Genomic DNA, 25,684 nt, shown 5'->3' on the forward strand with positions numbered 1-25,684 from the left:
CCCCCTGATGAACCCCCGTGACAATGCTGAATGTCCTGGCACAGGGGCTGAGTGTGGTCATGTGACTCTCATACCACCTGGCAACACCTGGCCTCTGACTGACTGGAACTTTTCAACACTCTGCCCAGCAGTGTTTGTTGCAGCGACTTCTGTCTGAGTGCCAAGCGAGATGTGGTCAGTGGGAGAACAAGATGGCGGTCTGGACTGTCTCACCGTAGCGGCTGTGTGGTCTGGTGACAGGGAAGTCCTTGTTGTTGATTACAATGGTTGGGTGACTTTGGTAGGTGACCTTGGTTGACAGTGCCAGAATCTACATAGAGGCAGCTCAGAATCTGGTTGGCCGGATGCCCTAAGAGTGGGTCCCTCTGGCTATTCTAGAAACCTTCTGAGAGGTAGGACTCTTGCCCAGCTTTGGCCTCAGGTAGTCCCATTGGGTTCACTGGGTTGGCTGGCCCAGCATCTGGGGCAGGAATCTCTAGCACCGAGTCAGGGTTCTGTGGAGGTGGCCAAGCGCATGGACTCTGGACGTCCACTGGCGATAGTCGAATCCTGCTGCACCACTTACCAACTGCACGACCTAGGGAAATCTGTTAATAGCAGTACTGTTAATAGCCCCATTATACAGATGAAGAAACTAAGGTCTGTAGTATAAGTATCTGTATAATGGGGCTATTAACAGTATCTACCCCATGGGATATTAATCCATGTAAAATGCTTAGAACGGTATCTTTCTCATACTAAGTGCTATGTGAGAATAAGCATTGTTACAGTGACACTGAGGAAAGACAGGTTAGCGCAGTGATGGAGGCTTCAGACAAGTGGAGTCAGTGATGCGGAGGGCAGCACCCCCAAGCCCAGGCTGCTAGACTCCTGTGGAGAGTGATGAGGCTGCAAGTGGACAATAAGAGCGAGGTTTTCACTAAAACCTTGGGCAATGGCAGTGCCCTGGCAGATTGGGGATGAGGTGAGGCAATCTCCTTCTTGGCAGAGAACATAGCCTGGCAGGGCAGCAGGAGTCGGCAGAAAGTTGACAGTGCCTGGCAGGGGGACATGTGCTTGGGAGCTGACTGGGCTTGCTCTGGGCTGCGTGCCAGGCACTCTTGAGATTGCCCAAAATAGCTGATGGGGGACTTTGCAAGGGATGTGAGAGTCTTAAGACCTGGATTATATTTACATCAGATACCAGTCCCTTGGGTGGAAAGAGGTCTGGTGACAGATAGACTTGGTTTGAATCCCACCTCTGCTACTTACTAAACTGTAAATACATGGAGAGCAGAGGCCATCTTTTTCATTATGGAGCAGACAGAAGGATTCAGTCCATGCATGAATGAATTTGATATCCTGGAACCTCAGCTTCCCCATCTGTAAGATGACGAGAATGTGAAAACCACTAGAGGTGACGCAAGGAGTACATTAAACAGTTGTCCACAGGCCCCCAAAGTTCCTCATGAATATGCATTACTTCTTTTTTTTAATAGTAAATATTCAGTGTCTAGCTTAAATAGAAACACCACATATTTGTTGACTAGAACTGATTAATACTGTTTTGGTCCAGAAAACAAAGTACATTCTACACACACCAGAGACTACATCCTTTAAGAGATCTTATAAGTGTTTTTCCCAGTTTGATCAGTGCTGTCTTTTTTGATTATTTATTTATTTGGCTGTGTCCACTCTTACTTGTGGCATGTAGGCTGTTTAGTTGCAGCATATGAGGTCTACTTCCCTGACCAGAGATTTAACCTGGGCCTTCTGTCTTGGGAGTGCAGAGTCCTAGCGACTGGACCACGAGGGAAGTTCCTTGATCAGTGTTTTTAATTGTCACTTACGACTCAATCCTTTCTGACAAAAATCAAAATATAGCTACTAGCTATTGGGGCACACTGTTGAATTTTAGGAGAGTAAAAGATTGGAGATAGGTTACTCAGCCATTGAAACAGATTATGACTTGACTTGGAAAAGCTATGCTGCAGGGGAAAAAATTGATCTGACCCAGTAATTCAAAAGATGTGAACACTATAAATTATTATTAGGCTTTTCCTTTCTATGCACACACTTAATGTGCTTTCTGACCAAACCTGTGCAGGCAAGTTTGGAATAATGGAGTTATTACTTGTTTTTAGGGCCACGGCAGGTCCTCTGAATGATCAGTGGGGAAGGGCTTGTTTCATGTCTTGTCCTCCTGGTCCATCTTGACTCCTCCCCATCAATCCTCCATGTTGTGGCACTGGAAGGCAGGTATCTAAACATATTAAGTCTGACCTTAAGTTTAAATCCATCATCAAATCAACGTGCTCTAGTTTGCAAGAGTATCCCTTTATTTCTTATGTTGTAAGATGCCTGGGCTTTGCTATTGCCGTTTTTCTTCAGAATTAGAATAGTCTTTGGTTGGCGTCTGGGGGTGGAAATAATATTCTGGATGATTAAAACTGCCTACTATTTCACTGTCAGATAGGATGGGTATGCTGAGTGTTTTTGAAGGAGAACAAAGCAAGTATCAAATGTATTGCTACCACCTTAATATAACTTATTATATATAACTATTTGTCAAATCAAAGTGTTTCTTTTTACAATGATTTTATAAGGCATGGTGTATAGTTAGGAGTAAAATCACTGCTTGGAAAGTTTCTTCATTTATGATATCCTTCAATTCTGTTTCAAGATCAGAGAGAACTTCCCACTCTGCAAAAAGTATTATTTATTGATGTGGGATAAATTTTCTCTAAGAAGGAGCCATGGCTGCTTAATGCGAGCAGTACCAAGCACAGCAACCAAATGGCTTGAATAACAAAACATATCAAAATGTGAATCACCACTGTCAGATGCAAGCTTTTAAGAACTTTAATTGATATAATTATCATTAGTATGCAATATGTCTTACAACAAATGTAGATACAATGACATCAAATAGCAAAGAAGTTGCACGTCTTTCCATCTTTAAACGATGTGAGCTTACCCCAAGAAAGCAATCTGGCATTGGTCTCTTGGATAGCACTATTACCAATATCAACTAGCACTTTAAAATCAAAGTTGAAATGGTACATTCATTTGCCAAAAGAGGTAAAAGGCAAAGAAGGTGAATCAACGTGCAAATTAGCATCTGGCCCAGTTGCAAAATTCATTTCCCAGATGCGAAGGATTGAACCATGCACCCCTGCAAGCAAGACAAAGGGCAAACAGATGATGGTAAACCCAAATCAACTCCACAAAGAACTCAGAAGACTTTGCGCTGGTAAAGGCCAGGTCCATGGCTGTTAGCGCTCAGACATCCACACGTGTTACCCTAACTCAACAGTCTGTGAGACCTGCATCCTGGGCCATCCTTTCATTCAGGGATGGAAACCACCCTCTGCGGTCCCAGGCAGTCAGGCAGTGGCATTGGGGCACAGCTCAGAGCTCTAACAGCTGTCTGTATGTAGCTACTAGACAGGTGTCATTTAATACATTTAAGTAAAACAACACACCAAACAAGAAACCAAGATCACTTATACATCTACGTAATACTTAAAATGTCTATAAATATTTTTCTCCAGAAACTAAAACCACTGTAGACATAACTTCATTAATCCTCACAACAGATTTGTGAGGTAGCATGGGGTGAGGTCCATAGGACAACATCACGCCTGCCTAAGAAATGAAGACACAGACGTCCAGGGAGGGCCGGAGCCTTCATCGGGGCCACAGGAAATCAAGGTTGAAGCCCATTCTGTCAGCGTTTGTAACCTACATTCTAGAAGGGGCTTCTAGTGTGAGTGACATTCTCTCTAACACTTTCTGACTAGTCCAGTGCCTGGATGGTGTGTGGTTGTTGTAGACCCATTGGAGTCAATTCCCTTGTGTAGACCTTGAACAGACTCGCTCCCTGAGATAAAGGACGTCGCTTATTGGCATATGTTTTGTGTGTGTGTGTGTTGAATGCAGTTATTAACATTGTTGGCCAACTTAAAAACAGAAAAATGCACTTGACAAAATATTCAAGCCATAGGTATTTTCTACTAACATAACAAGGAGTTCTCGAATGTTTAGGGGAAGCTGTCACCTTGCCGAATGCATGTGCTGCAGGCCCAGAGCCCTCTCTTTATCATAAAGATCCAGAAGTTCATTAGAGCAAGCAACGTATCAAAGGCTCTTGTACAACAGCAGCCTTGGTGAGGAAAGCTGCTTGCCGACCCAGTGATTTGTAACTGGTCAGGATTCCCTGGGAAGAGGCCGGTCCCTCTCACCCAGTGTTTTTGACTCAAGCAACATCCAGAAGACCACCTCTCTAAAGGGGCTTCATAGACATTTTGTCAACATATCTGTGTCTGAGTGAAAAGAAAATATATGGAATGTCCTTTGTTTTTGTTGAAGTGTCCTTTGCCAAACCGAAAGCCTACGGGAGGAAGGCTGTGGGTAGGAAAGAGGGACAGTTATTCAGGCCAAGCACTGCTAAAAGGGGGTATGCTTGGTCACTCCTGGCCACCTTCCTGAGAAAGTCCACTTTTTAAAAATTTTCATAATCAGAGATATGAGAATTCCTGGAAGCCTACTTCTCATTCCCTCCTCCTGTTGTAAAATACTTCTGGGGGTTGCTCACTCTCCTTTGGTACCTAGGAATTTAGGATTGATTTCTTTCAGAGCCGGGGGTTGGCAGGCTGCAGAAAGTAGCACAGCTCTAATGTTTCTGATACCAGAGAGGTTTAGAACTGCCCGGCAGTGGCCGTTTTCATGCCAGGACTTCGTTGGGTCACAGCAAGTGACAGGATGAGTCCAAGGTCAAGTTTCTGGAAACTAAACAGAGTCATGGCAGCAGGTCCGAGTTTAGAAATAAAAAATTCAGTTTTATGTTCTGTACGATAGCGTCGGACAAGAGAACACATTTTGAAATAGAACTTAAATGTGTATTTTGTACTCCATGAAATCAGACATAAGATGCCAGTTGCTATTACCGGGTGTTTCAGGAGGACAGGGTTAGAGCTGTGAAATAAGGCTATCTAGAAAACACAGAGAAATAAAAAGGCAATCATGCGCAAAAACAACTCATCAAACTAAATACTTTAAATACAATGCCAACAAACTAAATACTTTTTCAGATAAAAATTTAACGAATCATTTCATTTAGTTAAAAGTAAAAACTATCACTAACCTGAATGTCTTGTTTTGTCACAATGGGCATTGCAATAAATTAGGGTTTCTCACACTTGGCACTATTGACATTTGCGGCCGGATAACTCTCAGTTGGGGTGGGCTATCTTCTACATTGTGGGATGGTGAGCACATCCATGGCCTCTACCCACTGGGAGCACCCCTTAGGGGGTGACACGCAGAAGTTATACCAGGTATTTTCAAATGTTCCCAGTGGGGCAGTGGGATGAAATTACCTGCTGTTGAGAATACGGCTGGAAATGGATGACCGCAAAGACAATCAGTTCTTTCTCAAAATTTGTGACACAGGATTTTAAAACTGTATACCCAGGGGTGTCCATTTATTAAATGGCAGAATTAGTAAGGTAAGCATTTGGGAAAAATAAATGGATTAATCACGGTGTCTATTTCCTATGGAAAAGGCTTACTGACTAATTGAAGAAAAACTAGAGCCTTTAAAAAATTAAAAAAAAAAAAGTTCATAGCCATTATCCAACAGACAGTAAGGCAGTGAACCAGTTGCTTTGTGGGTAGAAAGCAAGGATTCTACAGGTTCCTCCATGCAGCGGATGCCTCTGACGGTCACTGGGGGCTGATCCTACCTTCCTTAATGAGGTATTCAATGCATGTTGCCCCAACTTTCCTCCCACCCTCCTCCATGCCCCCCTCACCCCACCCGACTCTACACTCACTCCACACGCCTCTCCCTTTCTCTCCTACAACTAAACTCATTGCACAGCCTTCTCCTGTAGAACCGCAACTCCACTGAAAGCTTGTGGGCTGGGGTCCCAGCTGCGGATGGCTAGATAACCGGGCATCCTTAGCAGATACAGATGGCCTGGAGGGGTGGCCGGGGGCGCTGGCACACTGAGATCTTACAGCAGTTTGCTACTCTGTAGTAGTACTCGGCTGGCTGGTCCCCTCCAGGGCACCTTCTTGTTTCCTCTCTCCCTAATTCGGCAGCTAAGAAGCTGGCCTCCAGCTTGCAGAGCCAAGCAGGTATCCGATCAGACACAACCAGATAAACCAAGATTAAAAAGGAATCTGAGAAACCCCTGCTTCCTTACCTGTAGGGTGAACTCCTCCCAGCACTCATGGCCTTTCCCCTCATCAAGATTTAATGTAATTTCATAAAGAAAAGTTTAAGAAATACCACACACAGAAAGTTCCCCTAAAAGTAACCCCTGACGACACACTTGATTCATCCCTCTTCCTGGTTCTTCTCTTGGTGGGACCCCCGCTAGGTACAGACGTCACCACCGTGGCGTCCAGCCTGGATGGCTCAGGGTTGGCCCATGTCCGCTGCATGTCAGACTCCACTCACTTTTAAATAATTGTTTTTTGTTTTTTTGGTACCAGAAAGGAGAAGTTGTAGCAGCCAGAGGAGAGGGAGGAAGAAAACAAAACAACCAAACCAACAAAACAGGATTGTCGCTCAAGGCGCCTCAGGTACTTGTTATTAATTCTACTGGATAAGCACTGATAAATAAAGACAGTTATTCCTCATCCCGGCCACATTCTTTTGTTAGGAGTCATCATACAGAGGGTTGTTGTAGTTTCCCCAGGACCCGTAGTCGTGGTCGTCCAAGAGCCTTCCGTAGGAGGAATGCCTGGTGGGAAGGAGAAGAGGCTGTGGTTATTTGAAGTTGCCCATGTTGCGGACAGCCCCGTGCCCTGGGGCCTGAAGGGGAAGGGAAGATGCGATTCTTCACAGGACAAACTCTTGGCAGCAGATCCATCAAGCAGGGAGGCCCCAGTCTGCAAACTCCCTGTAAGTTATGACTGATCCACTGGGAGCCCTACTGGCACCTTCTATTGAGATCTGCTGGGCCCTTGTCTCTCTCATTGACCTCTGCTGCTGGAGAAGGAAGAGGCTCCATTTCCAAGGCTACTTAATAAGAAGTAAGGGGAAAGCAAAGGTTGCATTCCTGGCATTTTGGCTTAGGTTCTGGACTTCATTTTCCCTGAAATGATAATGACAGAACCAGACCCACTGATACTCTCACCACCCCGCTGAACTTCATATCATGTTTTATCACCATCTACAGAGTTTTTCTATGTTCCATGGTCATGTGAGCCTCAAAACAAAGCCATGGTCCAGTATTGCTTATCCTTACTTCTTCAATGAGGAAAATAGGGCCCAGAGACGTTAACGGACACACCCAAAGTCACCCAACTGAGCTATGAGTTGAGCCCCTACCTCTGGGATCTGAACCCAGTGCTCTGAGCTCTGTTTCTTAGAGTTTGATTAGCACCTGAGTTCAATGGCAATATGCACTTATCAGGCTTTGGTGGGTCATTCCGGGAACCTGTTCCACAATTATTGTTTCTAAAAGACACTGAAATCAGATTGTTATCATTCTTCCATTTAAAACCATCGAGCAGCCCCTCATTTCACACAGAGTAAAAGCGAAAGTCACCACGATAGTTTGCAAAGCCCTACAGGGTCTGGCTCCTGTTATTACCTCTCCAAGCACATCAGCTGTTATGCCAGCACCTCTTGCTCTTTCTGCTCATGCCTGACACAGCTGCTTCAGGGCCTTTGCACTTACTGTCCCTTCATCTTGGAACATTTTTCCTCCAGATTTCCACACAGTTCTTTTCATTTCCTTCAAGTCTGCACAAATGTTACCTTCTCAAGGCAGCCTTCCTTAGAAAATCTATTTAAACTTGCAACTCCCATCCCACAGGACTCCCTGCTTAATTTTACTCATAGTATCATAATTTTACTTAATTTTACTCATACCTTCTAACATACCATATAATTTACTTATTTACACCATTATTGCCTCTCTCTTCTAATTAGACTTCATGTATGGATTGTTTGCCTGATTTATTTGTTCTTAACTCTAATTCCAGCACCTAGAAGAGTAAATCCTCAATAAATAGTAAGTTCTCCATAAATGTTTATGGAAGAAACAGTGATTGGAAAAAAAAAAAATCCTGAAAATTCAATCTGTTCACAAGATGGGAGCTTCCCGGAAAGGATTATGGCATTTTAAGACTAAAACTAATGGCAGGACTGAGAGAATATTACAAAATGAGACTCTGGTGCCTCTGAGATTCAGGCTAGCTTGTGAATTTTTACACCTTGCCACTGGAAATCAGGAATGCTATATATATAGTACAAACATACCCCCCTAATTTCTTTCTCACCTAAATATGAAAATTAAACAAAATGCAAATACAGCCCCAGAGGCACAAAAAGCACTTGTTTTATACTTCTCTCTGTTGCTAAAATAATTGCTGTCACTCTTCTAAACGTACTTATATCTGTCGGTATTTGAGAAGAGATGATCTTGAAAAGAACCAGATGATGTGTTGGCTTCATCTCTTAGCTTTGAAGATTCTGGTTTCTGTCCTGAAGGCTGGCTCGGTGGACCCAGTCTATAGACCTGAAAACTTCCACAGTGTACTTTGTTTTCCCTAAAGGTGCACGCTTGTCTCTGGGGTGTGAGAAGGAAAGAGGTCACGAATAACACACCGCTAACCTATTGCCTGGCAGGAATAGGGGAGGTTAGTGTTGAACACTCCATCCACACTTAACACCACCAATTCCAATCAGAGCCTTTAACTGGATGGTTGAGAAATGGAAGCTATGAAATGAATAAGTAAAAACATAGGGATTACAAGACTGGTGCATCCTGACTCTTTGTGCTTTCAAGGACAGCAGCCTGCCCACCTGACTCCTCTGTCAATGAGATTTCCCAGGCAAGAATACTGGAGTGGGTTGCCATTTCCTCCTCCAGGGGATCTTCCTGACCCTGGGATTCAGCCTGCATCTCCTACATTGGCAGGTGGATTCTTTATCACTGAGTCACCGGGGAAGCCCTTATAAGATTGGCGCTGGGCCTAAATTTCAGCATGATTTACTGTGGCAAGCCTGGCCAACAAGTACCCTTTAAACACATTCTCTTATTGATAGAATTCTCCTGCCTCACCTTTGCATGGTAATTTAACTTCTCACAGCATTTTTATATCTATCATATAATTTTATTCTCATAAAATATCAGTTGGACCTATAGATGTACATCCTAGACTATATTTTTAACCCCATATTTCTTCATCTATAAAATGGAGAAACAAAAAAAAATTGCATTAGAATTTTTGGGTGGATTAAATGAGGTAATGCATATAAAAGACGTGGCACATAGTAAAAGCACAATAAATGTTGGCCAACATTGCTTTTCAACTTTTATTATAATGAAACATATAGGAACTCATGGTAGATCTGCAAAGAATAAAAAAGTTTACTGAGTGAAAATTGAACCTTCTTCACTTTCACCAGGAACTCCTGAAACTATGCCCCAGGCATGGTTATAAAACCAGCTTCTTATACTATAATTAAACAAAATTATTACCACACTGGAGTTGGGTTAGAATATTAAAAAATCTTCTGGGCATCAGGTCTTATTGTTTGTGGTTATTGCAGGCAAGACTATTGATCAGAGCTATACTTGAACCTCTTGTGTTGTAAGAGATGTCTACTACTACACACACACACACACATACACTAGTAAAATAATGGAAAAAGATGGAGCTTTCATTTTTCTTTGTCTTCTCATTTGAATGAACTGTGAGTTGAACAAAAATGAGGAAAGCAATGTAAGAGACAGAGATAAAATGGACTTGGGAATGAACTGAACCTGTAGTAGTGTAGTTGCTCAGTCGTGTCTGACTCTTTTGACCCCATGGATTGTAGCCTGTCAGGTTCCTCTGTCCATAGGACTCTCCAGGCAAGAATACTGGAGTGGGTATCTATGTCCTTCTCTAGGGCATCTTCTTGACCCATGGATCAAACCCAGGTCTCCTGCATTGCAGACACTTTACCATCTGAGCCGCCAGAGAAGCCCCACCGAACCCAAAGGGCATGCTTTATTATGAGCCTAAACAAGAAGAATTGCGTGAGCTGGAATTCAAGCCAGGTTTGGGTAAATTCTGTAATGCTGCAGAAAGAGGAAGACAAACACATCGTTTTGTGTGTGTGTTTGTGTGTGTGTACATGTCTGTGAGATAAGTAGAGAATCATTAATGATCACTTTCAACTAGCTCTCCAGGTCTTAAATCATGACATGTTTTAGATGGAAATGGGGGACTTTTCCAGATTAACATTTGTGGAGTCTGAAGTGGTGAAAAAGCTGCCACTCTCAAGATTAGGAAGATGGGGCTTAGCTCCAGGGATCTGAAAGGCTGTTTCTATGATGTCATGGGAGGGCTGCTACTAAAATTAAGGTCAGTTGGCTCTGTACTGCAAGGCGGCTGATCTAATTTCAATCTGAAGAGCCCTCTGTATGAATGACATCATCGTCAGGTCAAGGCAGTTTTGTTTACTCCATTGCTTCATAAAGACCGGCAGGCAGCCAGCACAGCTAAGGTTTCCATTTGCTGTGCATTGGCTCCCTTAGATGGTAAACCTCCCCAGGGGGCAGATTATGACTTACTTCGCTTCTAATTTTCTGAATGTCTGATCTGTTGCTCTTAACACAATGATACTTTTATAAATACTTAATGATCACTGCTTAGATCCAGTGTAGCATATAAACAGGACACAGAGAAAACACACAGTTTCCTTGGTCAATACCAGCAGGGATTAGTATATGCCCAGTCACTTAGTCGCATCCAACTCTGCGACCCCGTGGACTGTAGCCTGCCAGGCTCTTCTGTCCATGGAATTTTCCTGGCAAGAATACTAGAGTGGGTTGCCATTTCCTCCTCCAGAGAATCTTCCTGACCCAGAGATCGAACCCACATATCCTGTGTCTCCTGCCTTGAGGGGGATTGTTTACTACTGGGATTAGTATGGCCTGTGGCAATTCGCACATATATGGAATCTAGAAAAATGGTACTGATGAACATATTTTAGCAGGGCAGGAATAGAGACTTTAGCAGATGCAGACATAGAGACTTGTGGTGGGGGAGGGCGTGGGGAGGAGAGGGGGTATCAAACTGAGACAGTAGAATTGACATATACACTATTGTGTGTAAAGCAGAAAGTTAGTGGGAAGCTGCTGTATAGCATAGGGAGCTCAGCTCAGTGCTCTGTGATGACTTAGAGGGATAGGATGGGGGGGAGGTGAGAGGGAGGCTCAAGAGGAAGGGGATGTATGTATACATATAGCTGATTCACTTTGTTGTGCAACAGAAATCAACACAACATTGTAAAGCAATTATACTCCAAAAAAAAAAAAAGGAACACAGAGGGCCAAAGCCACAGTTTTGCCCTTAAAGATTGGAAGAGGAAAGAAAATTAGAATTTCTCCTATGCAATGACATGGTTTAAAAGCATTCAGCATGAGCTCACAGCCCCTGTAAATCAATGACACTATGCTTCTTGTCGCTGTTGTTCTACTGTATCAGATGGTTTAGTTAGCTAAAAACAGAACCCAAGGGGACAAAATGGGATACGATTTATGTGAAGCTCTGGCTTCATTGCTTTCTTCTCAAGTGGCTTTGCTCTAACAAAGCAGCAGTCCCCACTCCCTCTCCCCTCGCCCCAATTGGTCAGTGATGCCTTCTTGATGACAACTGCTAAATGTAGTGGTGATGCTTGTGGTTTGAAGCCTTTCCCACAACTGTGAAAACATACCTATTTTAAGGTAGCTATAGCATCAATACTTAATGGAACTCAATGGTCTTTGAAAATGAATGAGGTGTTTACCTTTATTCTTTGTCGAGACAAACATATTTTAGAAAACACCTTCTCCTTTATAAGGGTCAGCTCCAGGTCTCCAAAAAGTCTACAACTTTGCTTATTACTATTCCTCCTAAGGTCCTCTTGTCCCTAGTTAAGTGTATCTTGCCATTCAATCATTGGGGCTTATTACATGCGAAAAAGCAGAGTTATAAATATGAATAAGATATGGCTTAGTGCTGGGAAAACATAACTGAACTTGCAGCTCATTAGTCATTAGCCATTAAGCTTTAGACTCGCATCATCCATTATCAAAGCCAGTTTTGTGTAGCTGTCACTGTCTCCTTTGTTTATGTCTGTGGCTTTTTTTTTTTTTCCTTTCGATTCTCATTTCCCTGCCTGGCTTCTTTCACTTATTCATTGAAAAGTTACCATTGATCAGGCCTTATTCTGGGGCCTTATTCCAGGCTATTCTAGTGAACTAAGAGACAGAAATTCCTGTCCTAAGGGAGCTTATATTCCAATGGGAGCCTCCCTTAGAAGAAATGAAGTAACTCTCATGGTTAACAAAAGAGTCCAAAATGCAGTACTTGGGTGCAATCTCAAAAATGATAGAATGATCTTGGTTCCTTTCCAAGGCAAACCATTCAACATCACAATAATCCAAGTCTTTGTCCCAACCATGGATGCTGAAGAAGCTGAAGTTGACCAGTTCTATGAAGACCTACAAAACCTTCTGGAACTAACACCAAAAATGAAGTCCTTTTCATCATAAGGGATTGGAATGCAAAAGTAGGAAGTCAAGAGATACCTGGAGAAACAGGAAAGTTTGGCCTTATAGTACAAAATGAAGCAGGGCAAAGGCTAACAGATATTCATCAAGATAACATGCTGGGCATAGAAAACACTCTCTTCCAAAAACATAAGCGAAGGCTCTACACATAGACATCACCAAATGGTCAATACAGAAATCAGATTAATTATATTTGTAGCTGAAGGTAGAGAAGCTCTATACAGTCAGCAGAAACAAGGCTGGGAGCTGACTGCCACACTGTTTTGCTACACAAAACTGGTTCAGACCATGAGCTCCTTCTTGTAAAATTCAGACTTAAATTGAAGAAAGGAGGAAAAACCGCTAGGCCATTCAAGTATGACCTAAATCAAATCCTTATGATTATACAATGGAGGTGATGAACAGATTTAAGGGATTACATCTGATACACTGAGTGCCTGAAGAACCATGGACAGATGGTCATAACATTGTACAGGAGGCAGTCACCAAAGCGATCCCAAAGAAAAAGAAATGCAAGAAAGCAAAGTCGTTGTCTGAGGAGGCTTGCAAATAGCTGAGGAAAGAAGAGAAGTAAAGAGCAAGGAAGAAAGGGAAAAATATACAAAACTGAATTGCAGAGTTCAGTTCCAGAATATAGCAAGGAGAGGCAAGAAAGTCTTCTGAAATGAACAATGCAAAGAAATAGAGGAAAACAACAGAATGGGAAAGAGATCTCTTCAAGAAAATTGGAGAGATCAAGGGAGCATTTCATGCAAAGATCCTTTATTGGATAGAAATAGTATGGACCTAACAGAAGCAGAAGAAATTAAGTACAGGTGGCAAGTATACACAGAATAACTGCACAAAAAAGATCTTAATGACCTGCAAAATCATGATAATGTGATCATTCACCTAAAGCCAGACATTCTGGACCTTAGGAAGTGGGCCTTAGGAAGCATAACTAGGAACAAAGCTAGTGGAGCTGATGTAACTTCAGCTGAGCTATTTAAAATCCTAAAGATGATGCAGTTAAACTGCTGCACTCAATATGTCAGCAAATTTGGAAAACTCAGTAGTTGACACAGGACTGGAAAAGGTCAGTTTTCATTCTAATCCCATAGAAGGGCAATGCCAAAGAATGTTCAAACTACTGTGCAATTGTGCTCATTTCACATGCTAGCAAGGTTTTGCTTAAAATCCTTCTAGGTAGGCTTCAGCAGTATGTGAACTGAGAACTTCCAGATATACAAGCTGGATTTAGAAAAGGCAGAGGAACCAGAGATCAAATTGCCAACATTCACCGGGTCATTGAGAAAGCAAGGGAATTCCAGAAAAACATCTACTTCTTTACTGACTATGCTAAAGCTTTTGACTATGTGGATTGCAGCAAACTGTAGAAAATTCTTAAAGAGATGGGAATACCAGACCACCTTACTGTCTCCTGGAAACCTGTATGTGGGTCAAGAAGCAACAGTTAGAACTGGACATAGAACAACTGACTGATTCAAAATTGAGGAAGGAGTACGACAAGGCTGTAGATTGTCACCCCTTTTATTTAACTTCTATGCAGAGTACATAATGCAAAATGCCAGGCTGGATGACTTACAAGCTGGAATAAAGACTGCTGGGATAAATATCAACAACCTCAGATGAGCAGATGATATCACTCTAATGGTAGAAAGTGAAGGGGAACTAAACAGCCTCTTGATGAAAGTGAAAGAGGAGAGTAAAAAAGTTGGCTTGAAACTCAACATTAAAAAAACAGATCATAGCATCCTGTCCCCATCACTTCATGGCAAATAGATGGGGAAAAAGTGGAAACAGTGGCAGATTTTACTTTATTGGGCTCCAAAATCACTGTGGAGCCTGCAGCCATGAAATTAAATGATATTTGCTCCTTGGAAGGAAAGCTATGACAAACCTAGACAGCATTTTAAAACACAGAGACATTACTTTGCCAACAAAGGTCCAAATACTCAGTTCAGCTGCTCAGTCATGTCCAACTCGTTGTGACCCCATGGACTGCAGCATGCCAGGCCTCTCTGTCCACCATCAACTCCCAGAGTTTACTCAAACTCATGTCCATTGAGTCGGTGATGCCATCCAACCATCTCATCCTCTGTCATCCCCTTCTCCTCCTGCCTTCAATCTTTCCAAGAATCAGGGCCTTTTCAAATGAGTCAGCTCTTCACATTAGGTGGCCAAAGTATTGGAGTTTCAGCTTCAACATCAGTCTTTTCAATGAACATTCAGGACTGATTTCTTTTAGGATGTACTGGTTGGATCTCCTTGCAGTCCAAGGGACTCTCAAGAGTCTTCTCCAACAACACAGTTCAAAAGCATCAATTCTTCGGCACTCAGCTTTCTTTATAGTCCAACTCTCACATCCATACATGACTACTGGAAAGACCATAGCCTTGACCAGATGGACCTTTGTTGGCAAAGTAACGTCTCTGCTTTTTAATATGCTATCTAGGTTGGTCATAGCTTTCCTTCCAAGGGGCAAGCACCTTCTAATTTCATGGCTGCAACCACCATCTGCAGTGATTTTGGAGCCCCCCCCCCAAATAGTCTGTCACTGTTTGCATTGTTTCCCATCTATTTGCCATGAAGTGATGGGACCAGATGCCATGATCTTAGTTTTCTGAATGTTGAATTTCAAGCCAACTTTTTCACTCTCCTCTTTCACTTTCATCAAGAGGCTTTTTAGTTCCTCTTCACTTTCTGCCATAAGGGTGGTGTCATCTGCATATCTGAGGTTATTGATATTTCTCCTGGCAATGTTGATTCCAGCTCGTGCTTCATTCAGCCCAACCTTTCTCATAATGTACTCTGCATATAAGTTAAAGAAGCAGGGTGACAATATACAGCCTTGATGTTCTCGTTTCCCAATTTGGAACCAGTCCGCTGTTCCATGTCCAGTTCTAACTGTTTCTTCCTGACCTGCACACAGATTTCTCAGGAGGCAGGTCAGGTGGTCTGGTATTCCCATCTCTTTCAGAATTTTCCACAGTTTATTGTGATCCACACAGTCAAACACTTTGGCATAGTCAATAAAGCAAAAGTAGATGTTTTTCTGGAACTTTCTTGCTTTTTTGATGATCCAACAGATGTTGGCAATTTGATCTCTGGTTCCTCTACCTTTTCTTAACCCAGCTTGAACATCTGGAAGTTCATGGTTCACATACTGCTGAAGACTAGCTTGGAGAATTTTGAGCATTACTTTGCTAGTGTGTGAGATGAGTGCAATTATGCAATAGTTTGAGCATTCTTTGGCATTGTCTTTCTTCGGGATTGAAATGAAAACTGGCCTTTTCCAGTCCTGTGGCCACTGCTGAGTTTTCCAAATTTGCTGGTATATTGAGTGCAGCACTTTCACAGCATCATCATTTGAAATAGCTCAACTGGAATTCTATCACATCCACTAGCTTTGTTCATAGTGATGTTTCCTAGGGCCCACTTGACTTTGCATTCCAGGATGTTTGGCTCTAGGTGAGTGATCACACCATCATGATTATCTGGGTCATGAAGATGTTTTTTGTATAGTTCTTCTGTGTATTCTTGCCACGTCTTCTGAATATCTTCTGCTTCTGTTAAGTCCATACAATTTCTGTCCTTTATTGTGCCCATCTTTGCATGAAATGTTTCCTTGATATCTCTAATTTTCTTGAAGAGATCTCTAGTCTTCCCCATTCTATTGTTTTCCTCTATTTCTTTGCACTGATCACTGAGGAAGGCTTTCTTATCTCTCCTTGCTATTCTTTGGAACTCTGCATTCAGATGGGTATATCTTTCCTTTTCTCCTTTGCCTTTCGCTTCTCTTCTTTTCACAACTATTTGTAAGGCCTCCTCAGACAAACATATATACACTACCATGTGCCAAATAGATAGCCAGTGGGAAGCTGCTTTAAAGCGCAGGGATCTCTGCTCCATGCTCTGTGATGACCAGAGAGGTGGGAGTGGGTGTCCAAGAGAGAGGGGATATATGTATACATATAGCTGATATTTGTACAGCAGAAACTAACACAACATTGTAAAGCAATTACGCTTGAATTAAAAAAAAAAGTGAACCAAACACCTCTAGTCAGAGATCAGCATGTTCATAAAAACAGAGGCATGAAACAATAGAAGATTATACCCGGGAAACTTTAGAGCCCAGTGTCTTCAGAGTGTCGGGAGGTGAAAGTAGAGTAGGGTTACTTAAAGTCTGGTCCTTGGACCAGCAGCTTTGGCATCACTCGTGAACTGTTGAGAGCTGCCAGTGTACGGGCCCCACCCTGACACACAGGCGGAACCTAAGGGGCTGAGACCCAGGAAACTGTGTTTTCAATAAGCTTGCCCATTGGCTCTCATGCACGTTGAAATTTGAGAACCACTGAGTTAGAGAATCAAGTCAACTAGACCTACAGAATGCCAAAAGCTGGTCTGAAAAGACCAGTGTGTAGCAAACAAACCCCAGAAGATCTTAGACATCATGATTGGCTCCTTGTGGGCCTGCTTTTTAAACCTAATAACAGCCAGGAGGAATCCAGTTTGTAGAAAATGTCATCACCAGAAGACTTAAAGTAAAACAGGTTACTTCTAACCAGATGTCTTAGAAGCCAGGTCCTGTTGTGTCTACAAGTCACAGTTATTTTTGTGACGGGAACAGCCCGTGTTGTCTGTCTGGGTTACCAGCACACCTAATTACAGCAGCATCCGCAGTACTGTGACAGATACGGTCTCCTGCCCGGGAGATTATCCCGTGGCTGAACAGTTTTAAGCCAATTTAAACAAAAACAAAACCGACTTACCTCATTCTTCAATCATCATTAATTAAAGACACCCTTCTGCTAGAGGCAGGCAGGGCTTTTGCTTTCTTTTAAAGTTGCAAACAAGCCCTGGAATAAAGACTTCGCAGGGAGAGTTTCTATTAATGCAGCACGAGGATGCCACTCCACAGGCGTGTAGACAAAGCCCCACTGAAATTGCCAGGATGGGACATGAAAGTCGTCACATCAACATGTGATTAGAAAACTGAGCTGCTGTGCCATCTTCCTCCTCCTCTCCTCTCTGCTCTCCTTTGGATCCCTGATGCCTAGAGAATGGGGCAGTTGGTGGCTACCATTTTACTTAGCGACTAAGCAGGAAGCACGTGATGACGATTACAATGATGACAGTATTGAGCCTACCATGGCCCTCACTTCAACCCTGGGACCTGGATGTTTGTCTGTATCACAATTTAATCCTCATAACAAGCCTGAGTTAGGTATTCGTGTTCTAGTCCGCTTTCATAAGGGAAGAAACTGAGCACAGAGTGATTAGTAAACTTGCCTTGGAGTCTGTGTTCTTAACCACCATGTAATACAGTCTTTCCAGGTTGCCTACATTCATTCCTCCATTTCCTGTACAAGACAACCTTGAAAGATAGGTGTTACCAGCTCTATGTTTTCAGGTGAAGAAATGAAGGATCAGGGAGATTATAATTTGCCCAAGGCCACCTAAATAGTAAGTAGAAGGGTCAGGATCGAACCTGATTGCAAAGCCCATGTTCCTCCTTCCACTCCATACTCCTGCCGGCTACAATGCATGGGCGGATAGTAGTAAAGAGAGTTGGAAGGTTCTGGACTGTTCATTTTTATTAGCTGAATCTAAACATGGCTTAGGTTACGGAGAGATGAGGTCCTTCAGACAGGAGATAATGAGACAAAACTAGGGGTCATGGATCCCTAAAGAGCGGAGTGTGAAAACGGATGGCTGATCAGTTTACTCAACATCTTCAGAGGGAGTTAGAATTTGGCTAAGAGGTGAAACTCTCAAGCCACTGGTTCGCAGAGCTCTCCAGGAGGAAGAGGCCCTTTTTCTGGTGATGAGGCTGCCCTTTCAAATAGACTCTTCTTCTGCATTGGCCCGGAAATTAGCTGGGCCAGGCTATAGCCCAGGCCAGACGCTAATGGCTCCCCCAAGGGCTGTGATTTCAGTCACCTGCTGCTCTGGCTAAGTGAGCTGAAAAACCACAGACAACATACTTCTTGTCATTTTACTGTTCTCAGAAATCTGGGACAATAGGAATGGAAGAAACTTCCAGCCAAGGCCAAACTTAATCTTAGGTACGCGTAAACACACACACGCATGTATGCACATTTGACAACGGAGCCAAATGTATTTTTGATGAATGATTAGTGCGTGTGCTAAGTCGCTTCAGTTGTGTCCAACCCTTTGTGACCCTATGGACAGTGGCCCACCAGGCTCCTCTATCTGTGGGATTCTCCAGACAAGAATACTGGAGTGGGTTGCCATTTCCTCCTCCAGGGGTTCTTCCTGTCCCAGTGATCGACCCTCTGTCTCCCGCATTGACAGGCAGGTTCTTTACCACTAATGCCACCTGGGAAGCCTCGTAATGATTAGTGGGGCTTTCCAAGAATCTGGCAGAGTGACACTTGAAGGGGTTTTAGCACAACCTGAAGATTTATGAGTGCTATTAACTTCCTTATGTTATCAATTTTCCAAAATAATTAACATAGCAGCAGAAAGGGGTTTTCCTTAGGGGGTTTCCAAACAGGGGTCTGATCACTTTATCCATCCTTAAGTTTGTAGTGCCAAAAATAATGAGTAATCTTATACTCACACCACTGGGGGCCTTTCTACATTAAGAGGAGGATCTACACTATGGGGAAGAGAAACAACGACTAGTTCATTTCAGTCATTCACTGAATTTATTATGTGGAGAAAGCGTGGAGAAAAAAATATATCTTAAATTTTTAAAATAAAATGTTATACAATGTTAATCAGCACTCATTAGAACCAATTTTAATGGCCCGCTAACTTTTCCAAACGCATTAAGTTCTGAGATGGCAGAACTGTGTCTTATCACTGATATGACACCCCAGGGTTTAAAAGAGTGCCTGGCACATGGCTAACGCTCAGTAACTGTCTATGCAGCAACCATCCTACTGGGGTTCCTTCCAGTAACTTTGATGATGACGACAGAGATGGTGGTGGTGGTGGCAGAACTATGTACTTGGGAAGCAGCGTCCATCTGCCTCCAAATGATGCTATCAAATAGTTAAAGCTACTGTCCTCATCTTAAAGGGGCTTCCCTGGTGGCTCAGTTGGTAAAGAATCCGCCTGCAATGCAGGAGACCCACGTTTGGTCCCTGGGTTGGGAAGATCCCCTGGGGAAGGGAACAGCTACCCACTCCAGTATTCTTGCCTAGAGAATCCCATGAACAGAAGAGCCTGGCAGGCTACAGTCCATGGGGTCCCAAGAGTCAGATACGACTTAGTGACTAAACCACCACATCATCTTAAAGAGGAGGGAGGTCAAGGTTAGTGAATCTCTGTTACATGATACAGTGATGGTATTAATAGAACCTGCTAGAAAATGCGAGGGCTGGGACAGAAACTGACATCCCCCTGATCCCCAGTGGAATCTCAATTCTTAGTCACTGTTTTAGTCTGCCTGCCTGTGGTCAGTGGGACGCTTCAGGTGGTGAACTTGAATTCTTGCCTGGGGTCAAGAACAACAGCCCTGAGGTTATTTCAACATTATTTTTTGTGTGGAGAGAGGGAAGTGTTTCTATTTTGTACCACAGTCTGTGTGGGTGTTTCTTTTGGTGACAGAGCCCTTTGCAACTCACCATTGGTGATTCCAAAATGACTCCAAAGTTTCTCTGTAAGTTCCTTTTTTTGAATCCCACCCTGAATCTCCCAAACACAAAGAGAAGCTCTGTTACAAAGTGGGAATGAGGTACCCAGAAAGGTTCATAAAAGCCAATATAACTCGTAATTAAAATGCAGTGTTTCTACGGTAATAAACTAGTAATTAAGCCAGACGGAAAAGGGTAACACTGAGTAAGATATAATTCATAAAACTGTTTGATGCTCAAGGAAATACAGACTTAATGAAGAGAAAGATAATTTTAAAAAAATTCTGAAGACCCCGAAACCTTTCATAAAGGCTTTAGACACAGATAATGCTGACACTTTAATTCCAGTTTCTCTTTGAAATGTTTCTTTCCTGTTCATTGTACCTGAGATAAGGTGATATTACAAGGCACTCTGATACTTGACACCATCATTAGATTGATTTGGTTCATGTGTAGAACAAAAGATAGAGGGAGATAAAAGGGGAGTGGAGGGGAGGGCTCCCCAGTGGGCGCTGGGCTAGGGTGACTGGAAGAGCTGGGAGGCAGCAGAGGGGAGGTGTGGTTAGAGATGAGACACTAAACATATGAGCTCCGTGTGGGGAACCAGACGTGCCCCTTGAGAAAGAAGCACAGCAGTGATGAAAAAACAAAAACAAAAAACAGGAGCACACCTGTGTGCACCACCGTGCCTGCGTGCTTGCATATTCTTACATTTGGTTGTTCATTTACTCAGTGTATGAAGCATCTTCTTTGTGCCAGCAAAATGCTCACAGATGAAGTCAGGATCCTCACGCAGCTTACAGTTTTGTGGGGAAAAGAGACAATAGACACACCAATAAATACATAAAAAAACAAATGAAATCACAGATGGTGATTATCGCCAGGATGAAATTAATTGAGACACTAGGAGAAGAAATAACAAGGGCACCAAACCAAGAGGAGGAACTTCTCCTAGACGATGCCACTTGAAAGCCATGTGTGAGGAAGAACTAGAAGAAAATCATTTCAGGGAGAGGGTCCAACCAGACAAATGCTACTGATGAAGCTATTTGCCGAGCAGGACTAGATGGAGATGAGAAGAATGGACACGCGGGCACAGGCAGGGAAGGAGAGGATGGGACGAACTGAGAAAGTAGCACTGACATATATATACACTGTCGTGTGTAAAAAGAGATAACCGCTGGAAAGCTGCTATGTAACACAAGGAGCTCAGCCCAGTGCTCTGTGATGACCTAGATGGGTGGGATGGCAGTGGGGTGAGAGAGAGGCTCCAGAGGGAGACCTGTGTATACATAGGCTGAGCACTGAGGAATTGATGCTTTCGGACTGGAGCTGGAGAAGACTCTTGAGAGTCCCTTGGACTGAAAGGAGATCAAATCAGTCAATCTTAAAGGAAGTTAACCCTGAATATCACTGGAAGGACTGATGCTGAAGCCTAAGCTCCAATACTTTGGCCACCTTATGCGAAGAGCTGACTCACTGGAAAAGACCCTGATGCTGGGAAAGACTGAAGGCTGGAGGAGAAGGGGATGACAGAGGATGAGATGGTTGGATGGCATCACTGACTCAATGGACATGAGTTTGAGTAAGCTCCAGGAGCTGGTGATGGGCAGGGCTGCCTGGCATGCTGCAGACCATGGGGTCGCAAAGAGTTGGATATGACTTAGAGACTGAAGAACAATAGCTAATTCATGTTGCCTCAGAGAAAAAACTAACACAAAATTGTAAAGCGATTATACTCCAATAAAAAAGCCAGTCTCTCTCTCTCTCTCTCTCTCACACACATACACACATACACAAGAACCAAGGACCTGGAGAGACAAGGAACCTAGCGTGTCCTAAAAACTGGATAGAAAGCCAGAGTGACTGCAGCTCACTGGTTAGCAGGGAGAGAAATGTGTGATGAGCAAGAAGGATGGGCAGGGTGGGTCCATGAAGAAACCCAGGACAAGCTGAAGAGTCAATTGAATTCTAGGTGTGAGGGGGAGGCCACTGGGGGTGTCTGAGGGAGGGAATGACAGGTCAGAGGAGATTCTGACCTGATTCTGACCTGATTCTAACCGGGCCCCGGCTGCTGGGAGGATAATGTGCTGGGGGTCAGGGACCAGCTGTGCTCATTGCAGTGGCACGTGTCCTCCTGTTCCTGTTATAGGCACTGTACAGACCGGTGAAGCAGAGTGCTGCATGCCTTTCGGCATTTAACAGCTGGCAGGACACTCAATGTGAAGAATGTGGTCTTTGAGACTTTGAAATTTTACAGAGTGCTAGACAACAAAAGGGGCTTCCTAGGTGGTGCTAGTGGTAAAGAACATGCCTGCCAATGTAGAAGGCATAAGAGATGTGGGTTTGATCCCTGGATCTGGAAGATCCCCTCGAAGAGAAAATGCAATTCTCTCCAGTATTCTTGCCTGGAGAGTCCCATGGACAGAGGAGCCTGGCAGGCTACAGTCCATGGGGTCGCAAAGAGTCGGACATGACTTAACACTCCTACAGACAACAAAAGTGGGAGACTCACAGAGTACTACAACTTTCTCCTTGGTTTTTGTTGTTATTTAGTTGCTATGTCTGTCCTACTCTTTGTGACCCTATGGACTGTAGCCTACCAGGCTCCTCAGAGTCCATGGGATTTCCTAGGCAAGAATACTGGAGTGGGTTTCCATTTCCTTCTCCAGGGGATCTTCTCGGACTGGGGATCAAAGCCATGTCTCCTGCTTTGGCAGGCAGATTCTTTACCACTGAGTGACTCTTTTCATAAGAGACAGGCTACTTTAAAACCCAAAATATAAGAATAAAATCTCAGGGGGGAAAAAAAAACCAGTTTTATAGGAAACACTATACCATCCTTGTATTTTCAACATTTTGATTTAGAAGCAGTGAGAACCTCCTTCCAGGCTGGGTACACACCTCCACAGCAGTGTTCAGAGCATCAATTTTTAGGAACCATCAAGCCCCCCCACCCTACTTCTCTCCCATTTCACAGGTAAGACAAGGTGGGTTTAGGAGGCAGGTGACTTTCTCAGGGTGATGATGTGATTTAAGGGCAGAGGACCAAGACCCCAGTCTCCTGACTCTGGGTTCATTCTCCTTCCATTACATCATCATGCTGTATATTTGCTGATTTCTTCTGCTTTGCCAGCTTTCAGATACCGTCCCATCTATTCCTGTCCAGGGTGCAAGCCGCTGGCCATTTTCACTTCCCTGCCAAGATTTCTGAGAGCTAAGACACTTATCAAGAAACAAGTACTCAGCAAAACAGCACTCAGCCTGAAGCCTGACAAATTGGAATTCCATTCTTTATGAAGAAGAAGGTGTGTCTTACCTGATCTTCAGATACGCTGCAACTCCAAACACCAGTAACACCACAGCAATGACCGTCACCGTGATGGCGGCGATGCTGCCTGGGAAAGAGCAAAGCACAGCAAGAAGGTGAAGGAAGGGTGCTCATTTCAGATGGTTCTGCAACAAACCCCAGGGGATGCATTCTGTTATCAAAACACTTCTCAGGTTAGGCTAAGTTGAGTAAATGGCCACTATTTATTAAGACCTTCTGGGTGACCTGGAGTTCAGAAAACAGGCCACAGTAATATTTGATTATCTTTTTAAGAATACCACCAATCTGTTGCCACTGCTGCTGCTGTTTGCAGGCAAAGTGGATTTAAAATCTCCTGAAGTCCCATTTTCTTCTTTAGTACATTTTAGCTTGTCTTTCTAGCACTCGCAAGATATTGGAAGAGCTAGGATGCTTAAATAAAGATCATGACAAGATGATGCAATTGATGTTTTAATAAACCAGAACCACACAGCTATCTCAGTGTCCAGTTCAAAAGGGTCATCTTGGTAGGAAATGTGCTACTTTTAATGACGCCATCAAATCAAAGCATTAAAAAAAACCCCACAGCTTTCATTCTTGGTAAATCTGATTTTATAGAGGATAAAGTCAAGTTTGATATGTAAAATAAGGTCAAGTCTGTTAGGTAACACTATTTTTTGTTTGTAGAAATAACCAGGTACAGTTATAAAGTAACATGAATGTTTTATTGTGTAGTTTAGAATCTGGCTCCAAAGGCAACTATTAGGGCAACTTAAAAAAACCAAACAAAACAAAACCCTTTGAGCATGTAACCTTATGAGAATAACCACATTGCTTCCACAGATGACTACTTTGGAGCACAGCATGCTTTTTGTGTGAGCTGGTGACTAATAACGTATATATTTCAGATTTATTTCACTTCAGAAATGCAAGAATCAATTGGGCTCTTGTCTCTTAGTTAAAGTGACTTTTTGTTAAAAGTGACTAAAATTGTTATTAGGGGCCCCATTTACTATTTCAGGCCACTGAGAAATTATTTTCTACTTGAACAAATGAATGGGACTCTTAAAACACATTGGGAAGAGCTTCAGATCTAGAAGATGTAGATTCAAATGTGGTTCGGTCATTATTAGCTGTCTGAATGTGGGCTATTAACCTTGTCAACTCATACACTGCTCACCTGCTATATATACCTTTATATACAGAAAGAAGAGCTGTTCTACTCGTCTGCATAATTTTAAGAAAATTAAATGAGATGCCCTATGCACCAAGCTGGTGCTAGTGGTAAAGAGCCCGCCTGCCAATGCAGGAGATGTGAGAGACGTGGGTTCGATCCCTGGGTCAGGAAGATCCCCTGGAGGAGGGCATGGCAACCCACTCCAGTATTCTTGCCTGGAGAATTCCACGGACAGAGAAGCCTGGTGGGCTACAGTCCATAGGGTCGCAAAGAGCTGGACACAACTGCATGTACCCACGTGTACCAAGCTAAAGCCCTATCCAGACATGACTTCCTGGACCAGTGCCCATCTTTTATGGATCCATCAAGGTGATGGATCTGCCCCACATTTTTGGAGATATACTATTTGTAGATTATTTTGCCACTTCTTATATTTTTCCCTCTCTCTTATGAATGGCTTTTGTGTATTGTGCTTCTCATTAGTCATTCCACCGAAGGAATTAGACAGAGCTAAGAAGCACAAATCAGTCTACCCGTGAACTCTTTAGTAACTCCCCCAAGGTTTGGGTGAAGGAAGGCTGCAGTGGACATCCATGCCCCAACTGGTTATAATTTCTAAAAGGCCAAGGAGGAATTGCTAACATCGAGATCAAGACCAGACCTTGACTGTCTACACAGACTGACATCATGCACCATTTCAGAGCTCCCACACCCTGAACACTCACACATCCATCTCTTTGCTACTAGAGTCGTTTAGAGCCAGACTGGCATAATTATCCATATATTTCTCACTCCCCATTTACTACTATCAAAATATGATTATGGCACCAAACACTCAAATATGCAGACTGGATCAAGCAGAGAAAATTCAAGATCAGATCCCTTTATGGAACACCTCTACTCCTACTTTGAAAGGTGGCACTTAGTTTCCTGGTCTTCAAACTGTGCTGAAATTAGAACAATTCAAAGTTCACTGAAACCTCTTAACAGCTGTTTTAAGAGCTTGAGAAATGAGGATTATTACTGCACAATAAAATAATGG

The 25,684-nt window shown here is 43.2% G+C and overlaps 1 protein-coding gene across 1 annotated transcript in view; it reads right to left on the reverse strand.

Annotated features, from left to right (window-relative positions):
• Nucleotides 1-2,825: 2,825 nt before the first annotated feature.
• Nucleotides 2,826-25,684, reverse strand: part of PARM1 (prostate androgen-regulated mucin-like protein 1) — a 129,631-nt gene continuing 106,772 nt past the window's right edge. Inside the window, exons 3-4 of the mRNA XM_086405389.1 lie at nucleotides 23,475-23,553; nucleotides 2,826-6,734 (exon numbers count right to left, since the gene is read on the reverse strand). Of these exons, the coding sequence (XP_086261515.1) occupies nucleotides 6,650-6,734; nucleotides 23,475-23,553 (164 nt within the window). The 3' untranslated portion in view covers nucleotides 2,826-6,649. The remainder of the gene's footprint in view (nucleotides 6,735-23,474; nucleotides 23,554-25,684) is intronic.

Source organism: Bos grunniens, chromosome 6, assembly GCF_055505025.1.
Source record: "Bos grunniens cultivar Pamir isolate PY7600 chromosome 6, Bosgru_T2T1.0, whole genome shotgun sequence".
In the NCBI taxonomy this organism is placed as follows: domain Eukaryota; kingdom Metazoa; phylum Chordata; class Mammalia; order Artiodactyla; family Bovidae; genus Bos; species Bos grunniens.